At 40.2% G+C, this 13592-nt stretch overlaps 1 protein-coding gene across 1 annotated transcript in view; it reads left to right on the top strand.

Moving 5' to 3' along the window:
* The window catches only part of CDH26 (cadherin 26), a 63265-nt gene that overhangs the window by 25939 nt on the left and 23734 nt on the right, over nt 1-13592 (top strand). The window contains exons 7-12 of the mRNA XM_015148686.3: nt 2790-2937; nt 4511-4677; nt 4891-5019; nt 7387-7572; nt 8839-9098; nt 12002-12144. Coding sequence (XP_015004172.3) covers nt 2790-2937; nt 4511-4677; nt 4891-5019; nt 7387-7572; nt 8839-9098; nt 12002-12144 — 1033 coding nt within the window. The remainder of the gene's footprint in view (nt 1-2789; nt 2938-4510; nt 4678-4890; nt 5020-7386; nt 7573-8838; nt 9099-12001; nt 12145-13592) is intronic.

Genomic DNA, 13592 nt, shown 5'->3' on the forward strand with positions numbered 1-13592 from the left:
GGCTGAACTTGGTATTGTCAGGTTTTTTTCAGTTTAACTGTTCTAAAAGGTGTGTAATGATAGCTCATTGCAGTTTTAATGTGGATTTCCCTAGTGAAAAATGATGACTTGTTTAACATCTGCATCTCTTTTTTCGGAGAAGTGTGTTCAAACCCTTTGCCCATTTAAAAATTGTATTGTTTATTGTCTTTTTTTTTTTTTTTTGAGACGAGTTTCTTTCTTGTCTCCTGGGCTGGAGTGCAGTGGCGCAATCTCAGCTCACTGCAACCTCCACCTCCTGGGTTCAAGTAATTATCCTGCCTCAGTCTCCCGAGTAGCTGGGATTACAGGTGCCTGCCACCATGCCTGGCTAATTTTTGTATTTTTTTTAGTAGAGAATGGGTTTTGCCATATTGGCCAGGCTGGACTTAAACCCCTGACCTCAGGTGATCCGCCCGGCTTGGCCTCCCAAAGTGCTGGGTTTACAGGCCTGAGCCACCTGCCATGTATTGTTTGTTTTCTTATTGAGTTTTGAATACAAATCCTTTGTCAGCATATGAAATGCAAGTATTTTCTCTCAGGCAATTGTCTTTTCATTTTTGTCTTCTCATTCTTTTCCTTTGTCTTTTCATTCTTTTAACAACATTTCTGATCTAGCAAAAGTTGTTACATTTTGATAAAATCCAATTCATCAATATTTTCTCTTCTGGATCATGTTTTTGGTGTTGTATCTAACACATTTAACACATTGTCATCAAGATTTCCTCCCTTTTTTTTTTTTTTTACTAAAAGTTTTATAGTTTTATTTTTTACGTGTAGGTCTGTGATCCATTTTGAGTTAATTTTTGTCTAAAGTGTGAGATATAGACCCAGGTTCATTTTTTTTTCTTTTTGCATATGGACATCTAATTGTTTCAGAATCATGTGTTGAAAAGGCTAGCCTTTGTACTATTCTCAAAAATCAATCAACCATACTTGTGTGGGCCTATTTCTAAACTCTATTCTGTTTCAGTGATGTATATATTTATCTTTTCATCAATACTGTACTCTCTGGATTACTGTATTTTTATAATAAATCTTGAAATTATATAGTGTGAGTCCGCTAACTTTGTGTTTCTTTTTCAAAATGATTTTGGGTATTCAAATTTCTTTGCCTTTCCATATAATTTTCAGATCAGCTTGTTGATATCTCTAAAATATTCTGCTAGTCTTTTGATTGGGATCATGCTGACTTTATAGGTCAATTTGGAAAGAACTGTCATCTTGGCAATACTGAGTCAGTCTGTAAACACAGTATATCTTTTCATTCAATTAGGTCTTCTTTGATTTCTTTCATCAGTGTTATAACATTTTCACTAAATAGATCCTGTACATATTTTAGATTAGTAAATGGGGCTATTTTAAAATATTTATTTCTAAGTATTCATTTCTGGTTTATAGAAATGTAGTTGATTTTTGTAGATTAACTTTACATCTTGTGACGTTGCTGAAATTAATTTTCAAAAGTTGAATCAGCCTAAAATTCTCTGGATAAACCTCATTTGGTCATAATGTACTATCCTCTTAATATATTTCTGGGTACTAGTTGTTAGTATTTTGTTGAGAACTTTTAACTCTAAATTCATGAGAGATATTGTTCTGTAGTTTTCCCTGTAATTTATAAAATTTACAAAATATAATCAGTTGAGAAGTTTTTCTACCTTTTATATTTTTTGGAAGAGGCTGTTGAATTGGTCTTTCTTCTTTCATATTTTGCTAGAATTTATCATTGAAGTCATCTGGGCCTGGGGTTTTTTGTTTTTACTTCTTGAAAGATTTTAAACTACAAATTTCACTTTAAAAATATATATAGGACTATTCAGGTTTTCTGTTTCTTCTTGAGAAAGTTTTGGTAGTTTTTCTTTATTAAGAATTTGGTCCTTTTCATTTAAGTTGCTGTATTCGTTGGCATAAACTTAGTCATAATAGTCCTTATTATTCTTCTAATATATGTAGAATCTCTAGTGATATCCTTTGTTTCATTCTTGTTATTGATAATTCTCCCCACTTCCTTATTTTCCCTCATCAGTCCTCTTAGAGGTTTGTTCATTTTATTGATCATTTCCAAGAATCGCTTTTGGTTACATGGCTTTCTCTATTGTTTTGTTGTTTTCCATTTTATTGATATATGCTGTTATCTTTACTATTGCTTTCTGTTTGGGTTTATTATGATCTCTTTTTAAAACTTCTTAAGGCAGAAGCTTAAACAATTGATTTGAGACCTTTTGAAGTGAAAGACTACACATATACACATTTGACATGGACTGACTTTTCTTATCTAAGTACAGAAGTGCAGAAGTACAGTGGCCATTTGAAAGCATAGTATGTCAGTAGCTGTGCTAGTTATTATAAATGTTCACTTTCCCCAAAATTTTTAAGTGTCTGCTCTCTGTGATATTTCAGTAATATTCAATTAATATATTTATTTCTCATGACAATACTGATAGGTTGTAGAAACGGAGGCTCACTAGCAACCTGCATGTGTTTACCCAGTGGAGAGACTGAGATTTGAACCTGATAATAACTCATCATTTTTTTCCAAGCCAGAGCATTGGCTTGTTCTACACATTTGCTGAGAATCTAGTCTGTGCCAGTACTGTGTTTGGTCTCTGGGGTACGTGGTGAATGACGGCAGTCTGATTCCTGCCCTTTGGAACTCTCAGTCTAGAGGAGGAGATAGATGTAAACCCATAATTAGAATAACAGTTATTTTATTAGAGTGTTATCAAATAAATTGTTCTGCAGGATTTTTACAGCTCTCTGCTTCCTAGGTTTATTTTGATGTTGCGGAGCGCTCAACAGGAAAAATTGTGGATAAATCCTTGATTTTCAACATTAGGATCAGTGATGTGAATGATCATGCACCCCAGTTTCCAGAGAAGGAATTTAACATCACTGTGCAAGAAAACCAAACTGCAGGTGTGTGCGGTTGGGGGGCTGCTGTGCTTCCTTCTGTCTCTGCTCTGTTCCTTTTCATTAATATTGATGAGGAGCTTGATCCTAGTCATCTTCAGGGAGAGTTTTTACTGTTCACATCTCAAAGGTCGCAGGACTTGGATCTGAGCGAAATGCTTTGAGGTCTGTAAGCCTCGTTTTGTATCGGCAATAAAATGATGTGGGAATTACATCAGTGGGAAGGGCTGATATGTAAATGCCATTCTAAAAATAAAGCCACATGCAGTGAAGGGAAAAGAGCTGGATGATGAGCGTCTGCATATCTCTGCAAATTTTTTGTCTGTAAAATGGCAACACGATCACATCTAAAGCCTCCTAGTTACAGATACTGTGCATTCTTAAACCCAACCTATTCTTACTAGAATGTGGATTTATTTTAATAACAAAAACCATTTCTTTTGTATAATCATCTCTCTAAAAAATTCCAAGAAATGAAAAGACTGAAAAAGAAAGCATCTTTAGTGCTACCCATGAGAAATAACAACCATTAAGGTTTTAGTTTGTATTCTTTCAGCATTTTTCTTTGCATTTTCTGTCTGTGTGTACACATGCTGTAAGTTAAAATTATATATGTATATACATTCACACATTTTTATATATAATTACAAATGTGTATTTGTATATACATACATTTTTTCGTCTTTATCATAGTACGCATTGTATATGTGTATATAGTAAATACACATATTTGGTGTGCTTTTTCACATGTGCATATTTATAAATTTCCTCTCTAAAGGTGCAATTTTACTGTTTGTAACCTGATATTTTTCTAAAATACCCTGTTGTATAATATTTTATGGATATGCCTTAAAGTATTTGACCGATCTCCTATTGTTGAACATTTATGGTTTTTTGCCACTTTCTGTTATTTTTATAAAATATATTTCAATGATAAAATTTAAGCTAAATATGTGTCCCAATCAAGCATTGTTTACTTAGCATGAATTCAGAGATGCAGACTTGCTGATTCGCCCTGCACATACAACGTAAGCGTCCTCATTTGCTCACCTGCCTGCAATCCGTGAAGGTGCCTGGTGTGTTGTTGGTCTTTGATAACCATGTGCTTGAATATTTTGCTACGTTTCTTGGCCATTTCCGTGTTCTATCGGTTGCTTTTTCCTTTCTTTTCTTCATTTTTCTGTTAGTGTGTTTGTCATTTTTCTTGATTTTAACCTCTGCAGTCTATATTAAGAATATCTGCCTGCCATGTATGTTTCAAATATATTTTCCTGCTTTATCATTTTCTTTTAAATTTTGTCCATAGTTTTTTTGCCAGAAATTTAAAAATGTAATCTGATCTGCCAGTTTTGTCTTGTAAGTCTTCTGCATTGGCAGTCATGATTAGAAAGTTCTTGATCTTATAGCTGATTAAATATTCATCCTTATCTTTTCTAGTATGTCCACAGTTTATTTTATATTTAAACATTTCACTCATTTTGGTGTATGCCCCAATGCCATTTAGCAAATAATTCATCCTCTTACTGGTTTGATAGGCTACCTTTATCCGATAGTAACAGTTTTTAAAAATTCTTTCTAGGTCAACCTATTTTTCAGATGTTAGCAGTCGATTTGGATGAAGAAAACACTCCAAATTCTCAAGTCCTTTACTTCCTCATTTCTCAAACACCATTACTGAAAGAAAGTGGTTTCCAGGTTGATCGCATTAGTGGAGAAATACGACTCTCCGGGTGCTTAGATTATGAGGTTATGTGGATTTTATTATTTTTTAAAATGAAATGTGTGGCCCATCCTTGAGCCCCAGGCTTAGATTCTACATTTGTAGTGGGGAACCCTCTGTGGCTAGATTTGCTATTGAAATTGCAAAACAGAATATGTCTTATAAAATATTAATATGTTTATTAATAGTTTCCTTTCCCATATTTGAGGGGCTTAACTTTCCTTTTCCTCCCCACATAGACTGCTCCTCAGTTTACACTGCTAATCAGAGCCAGGGACTGTGGAGAACCGTCACTGTCATCCACGGCCACCGTTCACATGGATGTGCAAGAAAACAACAACCACAGGCCCATATTTACCCAGGAGAACGTGAGCCACCGGGGCTGCCCCGACGTCTAAGCCCCAAAACAAGTAGCCCCTGGGCCCTAGGCTCAGTTTTTCTTGGGGAGGGTGTTAGGCTGTTATCATATTGCTGTGAAGACATACCTGAGACTGGGTAATTTATAAAGAAAAGAGGTTTAATTGGCTCATGGTTCTATAGGCTTTACAGGAAGCCTGGTGCTGGCACCGACCAGCTTCTAGGAAGGCCTCAGGAAGTCTATGATCATGGCGGAAGGACAAGGGGGAGCAGGCATGTCGCTTGGTGACAGCAAGAGCATGCAAGATACAGGGTGTGGGTGGGCGAGAATGAGGCACGAGAGAGGTAAGAGGGCCCGCACGCTTTTAAATGACCAGATCCCATGTGAACTCAGGGCCAGAGCTTCCTTATCACCAAGGGGATGGCCAGAGCTATTTACGAGGGATCTGCCCACATGATCCAAACACTTCCCACCAGGCCCCACCTCCAACACTGGGGATCACATTTCAACATGAGATTTGGGTGGGGACAAATCTCCAAACTATATCGGGGAGTCACCCAAGATATGTGCAATTCTCCAAAGTGACTTAAGCTGGAATCAAGAAGCCAAATCATATTGACATAGAAGCACTTCATAATGGTCACATGAGCTTACATTTTTGACTGCTGTATGCCAGAAACTGTGCTAAGAACTTTTACATGCATTTTTTTCATTTTTGATTATTGAAACTACGACATGATTTCTGTTTTACAGATGGGAAAACTGAGCTCTAGGGGAAGACAGGGCATTCCTGTTTACTTGGAGTCAGGGGTTCCTATGCTCAGCCCAATTGACACTGGGCCAGATGATTATTTGGAGTGGGGGCTACTCTGTGTGCTGCGGGATATTCACTAGCATCCCTGGCCTCTGCCCAGTAGATGTCAGTAGCGCCCCTCAGCTGTGACAACCAAAAGTGTCACCAGACATTGCCAAATGTCCCTCGGGAGAAGAATCACCTTTGGGTAAGAAGTCTGCACCCAAGGTTTTCACACCATGTTCAGGATTCTAGAGAGAAGGTGAGCAGGTAGGCTTTGGCCTCACCCTCCTCATCTTACCTTATCCAAGTACAGAAGTAACTGCAGTGACCCTTTAAAAACGTTGTATGTCAGGGTCCACGTGGGATTTCCCAGGCTGCAAGCCTCCCAGCCTCTAAGAAAGTGTTGAAACCCACTGTGTAAGATGATTTGGGATAGATGCTTCACCTAAGGCATGTGAGATGGCTAAGAGATAAAATAAGAATCACTCACGATCTATTTCCAATATTTTATTTTTTACTATTCCATATGTATTTTTAAAAAAGTAAATATCCACCATATTTCCTTCTTTCTCCTGACTCTCTCAGTGAGCCCTTTCTTGACTACTGAGTTAAAACCCTTCCACTTCTTTCCTGGGACACACTCTAGCCCTTTTGTGCTTTCTTCTGCTTAGTAGTGTTCTACTTAATCAATTAGCTTTATTTATTTTATAAGTCCTCCTACACACACACACACACACACACACACACACACACACACTCAGCTCTCAGCTCCATCAAGGACAGAATTTTTGCCCGTCTTATTCACAGCATCTGAAATGGAATGTGGCACACAGAAGCTGTTGTTGAATAAATGATGCAAACAATTATTTTTTAAAAGGTGTCATTTAATTAGAAAAAAAAACCTGTATAAACCAAAGTGAAATGCTTGCAAACCAAAGCACCTCACCAGAAGTATATAATAACTACAAAATAATATTATGCTTGAACCTTGTTTCAAAATCTTTTCCTGACTTGGTAAAAACCAATGCTCTAAAAATACGCTGGAAAAAAATATACCGTGTTATTTTGAAGTGCTTGTCTAGAAACATTGTCTCCAAAAATATTGAATAACAAGCTATTTCGAAGATCTACATGTGTTAGAAAAATGATCACATTAATCTGAATAACCGCAAGTGTCCTATTTTAGGGGAAGAGCTAGGATTTTTAGAGAGCATAAACTAGGATTGCGTATTGTTATTTTTAAAATTCTTAGAAAAAATAGGGCATTGAGTTGGATTTAAGAGTACTTTAAAAATTATTTAGCAAGTCACAGGTAGGAGGGGCAGATATTCCAACAGATGCACTTTCTGCTATAACAGGCAGGTTGCAAATCCATTAGGGCAGGTTTAGCAGCATGAGGAATATCCAGGGTATTGTGCAGGTTCAGCAGCATGAGGAATATCCAGGACGTTGTGATGAGGAAATTTTCTTTCTCCTTCTCTCTCTCGCTCGCTCTCTGCGTCTCTCCCTTCTTCCTCTCTGCTTGCCTTTTCAATTATGTTTTTGTCTCCATGACATGCACATGGTGATTGCCTCTTTCAGTATAAGATTCAGATTCCTGAAGGCCGAGTCAGCAAGGGCGTGGTGCGTCTCCTGGTTCAAGATCGAGATTCTCCATTTACATCAGCTTGGAGAGCAAATTTCAACATATTGCATGGCAACGAAGAAGGACATTTTGACATTTTGACTGACCCTGAGACCAACGAAGGGATATTAAATGTTATCAAGGTAACACCATATTAGTGATGTACCAACCAGGTGGTGGCAGACGCTGAGGCCTCTGCTGTAGGATCACTCAGAATGAACTAGGAGCTAACGCCCGTGGATGCTGGGTGCTGAGACCATTACGTACCATGTGTCACCAGGCAAGGAAGGTAGGGTTTCAGTGCCACTTCTGTGTATGGGCTGAGGACTCCTCCTACCAAAATAATATCAATAATAAAACTTATTCTGATATGACTTAATACTTCACCATTTAATTTTTTGTTGTTGTAGGCATAACATAATAGATTTACATAGGCCTTAAAATGATTATTCTTTTTCAGATGTGATTTAAAAAATGAAACTATTTTCTTTGACACTAAAAGTTCTTTCTTTTCATCTGAATTTTCAATGTTTAAGACTTTTAAAGTTTAAAACAAATGGGAGTGCATCTATGTGGCCCCTAAGAGTATGGAGAGCCTCTAGCACTGTGCCTAATGGAGAAGCTGGCCTGGAAGAAAGTATTAATATTACCTTCTCATTTACTGATTAGGAAACCAAAGGCCAGAGGGGTTAGGTCCTTTACACAAAGCCACACAGCTTGAATGGTGGAGTGGAGGATCCCACTGGGGTAGTCTGACCCCAGTGCCTCTAGTCTTCATTGCTCACAACCAGACCTAGAGTGACCAGGGCCTGTAGTGCAGTGCAGTGCAGGTGAGTCACCTGGGCACAAGGCAGACCTGAATCAGCAGGTCTGGTGCAGGGCCCAAGATTCGCCTGCCCATTTGACCAACGCCCAGGGGATGCTGATGGCCTGCGGACCATGCTATGAATAGCAAGGCTCTGTAGACATTGCACCAGATGCCTGGGGTTGAATTTTCAAAATATTCCCAGCCTTTTAATCCTTTTAAGTCAACTGACCACTTTGTACCCTGAATAACTATGATCATTAATATCTATATTTCCCTAAGTTCCCCTGATTTTTTTTGCAGCATGGTTGTCTCATTAATGTTTCATTAGGCTATGGTTTTTGTTGCATTTTTCATTACCCTCTGAAGGATGGTGGCTCTTTTCAACCAGCGGAGGAGGAGGGGAAAATAAAAGAGAAAAGAACTCCATAAATGATTTGAAAATGAGCTGAAGACTGTCTTTTGATCATTATCAAAGACAACATAAATAATAAATGAAATGCAAAAGCCACAAGCTCTGAGTTCACAATGATGACTCGGCGCTGGGCTTCCTCTGGCCAGAGGAGCAGCAGGTGCTAATGATATCCTCTCTCTGGGGTTCCAGCCTTTGGATTATGAGACTTGCCCAGCACGAAGCCTCGTCATTGCCGTGGAGAATGAGGAGAGGCTCTTCTACTGCGAGAGAGGAAAGCTTCAGCCACCAAGGAAGGCAGCAGCAAGCGCCACTGTGAGTGTGCAGGTGACAGACGCCAACGACCCACCAACCTTTCACCCCCAGAGCTTCATTGTCAGTAAAAAGGAGGGCACCGGGCCTGGGACCCTGTTGGGAACTTTTAATGCCACGGATCCAGACAGCCAGATAAGGTGAGAAGAGAGGGCCAGGAAGGGCGGTTAAGTAGAAATAGCCACATAACCAAGATGGCTCCTGTTAGAAAACCAACTCCTTGGACGTGTTCACGAGGTTGCCTCAGTCTCAGTGACGAAAATACAAGAAGCCACAGTGCATGACCACTGGCCTGGGTTAAATGTCGTCTTCCATCCATAGCTTTTTCTGACCCCACCAGGAGAACTCACTTGTTAGTTTTCCTTTGCATTTTCCATGTGTTCCTTTTGTATTCTTTCCTTTGTGTTAGAATAATTCATTATATTTTTCTATCTCCCCGCTCTGTACCAGAAGTTATAAACCAGCACCTCTCTTGCTTCTGGGCAACAAAAGTAAGATTTTGTTTGTTTGTTTGTTTTGGTTTTTTTTTGTAAATTGTGGTAAAATATACATCAAACTTACCATTTTATCCATTTGTAAGGGTACGGGTCTTGGCATTAAGTGCGTTCACAACGTTGTGCAGCCATCACCTCCATCCATCTCCAGAACTCTTTTCATCTGGCAAAACAGAAGCTCTGTCTCTATTAACCACTCATTCCTCATTCCGCCTTCTCCAGCCCTGGCCCCCACCATTCGACTTTTTGTCTCTCTGAATTTGACGACTCCAGGTCGTCAAAGTAGAGTCATATGATATTTGTCTTTAGGTGACTGACTTATTTCACTCTGTATAATGTCCTCAAAGTTCATGTATGTTTAGCGTGTATCGGAATGGCCTTCCTTTTTGATGCTGAGTAAGCATGTGTGGTATTGACACATTTTTGCTTATCCGCTCATCCATCGATGGGCACTTGGGTAGCATATGGCCTGAATCTCCTGATGTTCTTGAAGGAATGAAATAATTTGGCATTTTTGAGTCTGTGTTCCATGAGACCATGATCATGGGGACAGAATGGGATCATGAGTCATGCCCCTTCTCTCTCCAGGTCGAGCTCAGCAGTTGACCCCAGACTCCATTCCACCAGCTTCACTCATTTCTCATGCTTGCATGGCCCCTGTCCACACTTCAGTGTGAGATTCCTCCCCTTACAGCAACCCTTCTCAAATTATCTGTTGGGAAAGGCTAGATTTTTTTTTTTAATTTACAATTCGTTATGTATTGATAAGTTTGCAAAATATAATGAAATTGAATTACTAGAAAAATTATCATGCACTGGGGGGCACAGCAATGCTGACAACTCTAAGAGCCTCTCAACACTTGCCCTTCATTTTTGCAGTTATCTCATTATGAGCAGCCAACCAACAGCTCACAGACCCCTTCTGGTGCACAATGGTGTACCTTGAGTTAGCATGGCTCTTAAGAAGTAACTGTCAAACTATAGTGTATATCAATCTCTGGGGGAATTTGTTAAAATGCAGATTGCTGGGCCCCACCCCTAGAATTTCTTTTCTTTTTTTGAGACAGTGTCTTTCTCTATCACCCAGGCTGGAGTGCAGTGGCATAATCTCGACTCACTTCAACCTCCACCTCCCAGGTTCTCGTGATTCTCCTGCCTCATTCTCCTGAGTAGCTGGGACTACAGGCATGTGCTGCCATGTCTGGCTAATTTTTGTATTTTTAATAGAGACGGGGTTTCACCATGTTGGCCAGGCTGGTTTCCAACCCACCCCTAGAATTTGATTGAGAGATCTGGGGCCAGGACTGAGATTTGCATTTCTAAGAAGCTCCCAGGGATGCCCGTGATGCTGGTTGGGGCTCCCTTTGGCACCACCGATAGGAGCCTTTCCTAATTCGCTGCTGTCTTCCTGTCTCTTGGGGATGGTTGGCTCATATGTAGGTCTCAGTAAATGTTTGGATTGTGCTGAAATCAAGAACTAAACAGTCCATCGTTATAGCCTCAGTATGGCTTTGTCCAGGAGGCAGCGCAAGTGTCTTTTGTGACAGGGCGGAGGCATGATCTGGGTGGGGTGCAGCTCTGGTTTCCTCTAGTTCTGCTTCATCTGCATTAGCTGAGGGAGCTGCCTTTCGGCCTGAGATAATCCACAGAGGAACTCTGAGTTTCTTCCCCTCGTTTGTAAACATTGCAAAATCACAGTGCTTCTAAGGAATTTCTGGAACTTTCCCTAAGAGGTGAAGCAGAGCACAAAAAGCTTCAATCCCTTTAAAAACTGTGACCCACCCAACATGAGAGAGGAATCCTTGCTGACCCTTTGAAAAGCATTTGCCCAGAGGATGAAGGAACAGCGTAAGGAGAAACTGCCCCTCTCCACACCTTTCTGGGACCTGTACTTTTTGTTGTTGTTGTTTGCCTGAGTCCAGGATGTTCCTGCTGTGGGGCCGCAGCAGGTAGCTGTGGTTGGCAACCTGGTAAGGTTGCAAAGGATGCCATACGATGGCTGACAGCTCTTAGGAATCCTGGAGGGTTTGGCATGGCCCACCCCTTAAAGCGGTGTCAGGTTCACAGAGGTGACGGGGATGTAGAAGACCACTTTGAGGAACAGGGTTACCCACCTGTGAACCGCTGGGGCTCTTCTGCAAAGGGAACACACCGGGGGTAAAGTCCTAGGCTTCTGTTGCAAGGGCAGTTTGGTTTTTCACACTAAGCTACCATCATCTACAGGCAACTGAAGATGGGTTCCTTTCCAGGATGAAACATTTCCCTAAGGCAGACAAAACCATGTTCAGTCCAACAAGGAGGGGGACAGTTGGTGTTCCGGTGAATGTCGATTCCACAGACTTAGGAGCGTCTTTAGGCTGTCCTCCCCGCGCCTCCATTCCGTTTGTGAATTTAACACTCTCATAGTTTAATTTCTCTTAGAATTTCTCAAATTACTTGTGGTAGAAATAGTGTTTCTATGACATATTTTGTTTTTTTCATGTAACTTTTTACATCTTTTGATGTAAGTTTTTAATTTTAAAAATTGCCATCCGTTTTCCTTCTACAAGATATAAACGGGTTCAAGACCCAGCAAACTGGGTCAGCGTAGATGAAAACTCCGGAGTGGTCACCACCGTGGAGCCAATTGACCGAGAATCCCCTCATGTCAATGACAGTTTTTATATAATCATTGTTCACGCTGTTGATGATGGTGAGTGTTTACCCAAAATTGGAAAAATAAAATGCTCATTCTTGCTTCCTGCGGGAAAGTAATCCTGGTGAGAGTCTTTCAGCACAGCTGAGAAAAGGATAAAATAAACCTTGTTATCACTCTGCATCCATGCTGGTGATTATTTTTGGTAGTAATTCTCGAAATGGTAAACAAGGGACCAATACCATCGAAAGAGGGCAGTATTCATTCAGAGGAGACAATTAAATCAGCAAGGAGGCTGCAATCAAACCCAACATCTTTTTCATCTGTTCATGAGCTAACTCTTTAGCTCTTTGTCAAAGCCGATGGTGTGTGATATTTAGCACAGCTTCCCTGTGCTTGGGATGGCATACGAGCTCAGGTAAATGGGACAGTAAGGGACACATTTGTCATCAACCAGGATGGGAGGTTTTATGAGCATGTTTCAGCACTTTTCTCTATGCTCTCCTAAGGCTGAATCTTTAAACACACCAAAACAAAGTTGAAGAAATAAAAATGTTCAAATAACTTTAACACTGTATTTAAGAAAGTCTGTGAACTAAAACCCAAGCTCCAAGTGATATGTCGCTGTACGTTCCACTCTGTAATTAACTAGTGGAATATTGGGGGTGGGGGGCAATGGAGATAGGAAACACGGATTCCTAATCAGTATTAAGGGAGGAGAAAAAGTGGGGCCAGTGTTTCAGGGCTCCCTCATTCTGTTATGGATGATTTTATAATGGGTACTCTTTTTTTTTTCTGTTTATTTTTTGCTTTTCGTATTTCAAAAGCTTTTGGGGTACAAGTGGTTTTTGGTTACGTAGATGAATTATGCAGTGGTGAAGTCTAAGATTTTAGTGCACCGGTCACCTGAGTAGTGTACTTTGTATACAGTGTGAGGTTTCTTATCCCTTGGCTCCCTCCTCCCCTGCTTCTGAGTCTCCAGAGTTCCTTATATCACTCGCTTAGCTCTCACTTACAAGTGAGAACATACAGTATTTGGTTTTCTATTCCTGAGTTATTCACTTAGAAGAATGGCATCCAGCTCTATCCAAGTTGCTGCAAAAAAACATTATTTCATTCTTTTTTATGGCTGAGTAGTATTCCATAGTATACATATGCCACATTGTCTTTATCCACTCATTGGTCAATGGGCACTTAGGTTGGCTCCTATTTGCAGTTGTGAATTGATGATTGCCACTTTTTAAATTAGAAAAAGTCCTTTTAGATAATTGTAGATTCACTTGCAGTTTTAAGAAATAATCTAGTGGATCCTGCGTATCCTTTGCCAGTCTCCCCCAGGGGCAACACCTTGCAGGACTACAGTGTAATCTCGTAACCAGGACATCAACGCGGAGATGCAGCGCATTTGCCTCTCCTCAGGGACCCCCATGGGGCCCTTCTTTAGTCACACCCATTTTCCTCCACCCCACCCATCCTTAACGCCTGGCACCATTGATCGACCTTTT

The sequence above is a fragment of the Macaca mulatta genome, chromosome 10, assembly GCF_049350105.2.
Source record: "Macaca mulatta isolate MMU2019108-1 chromosome 10, T2T-MMU8v2.0, whole genome shotgun sequence".
Lineage (NCBI taxonomy): Eukaryota > Metazoa > Chordata > Mammalia > Primates > Cercopithecidae > Macaca > Macaca mulatta.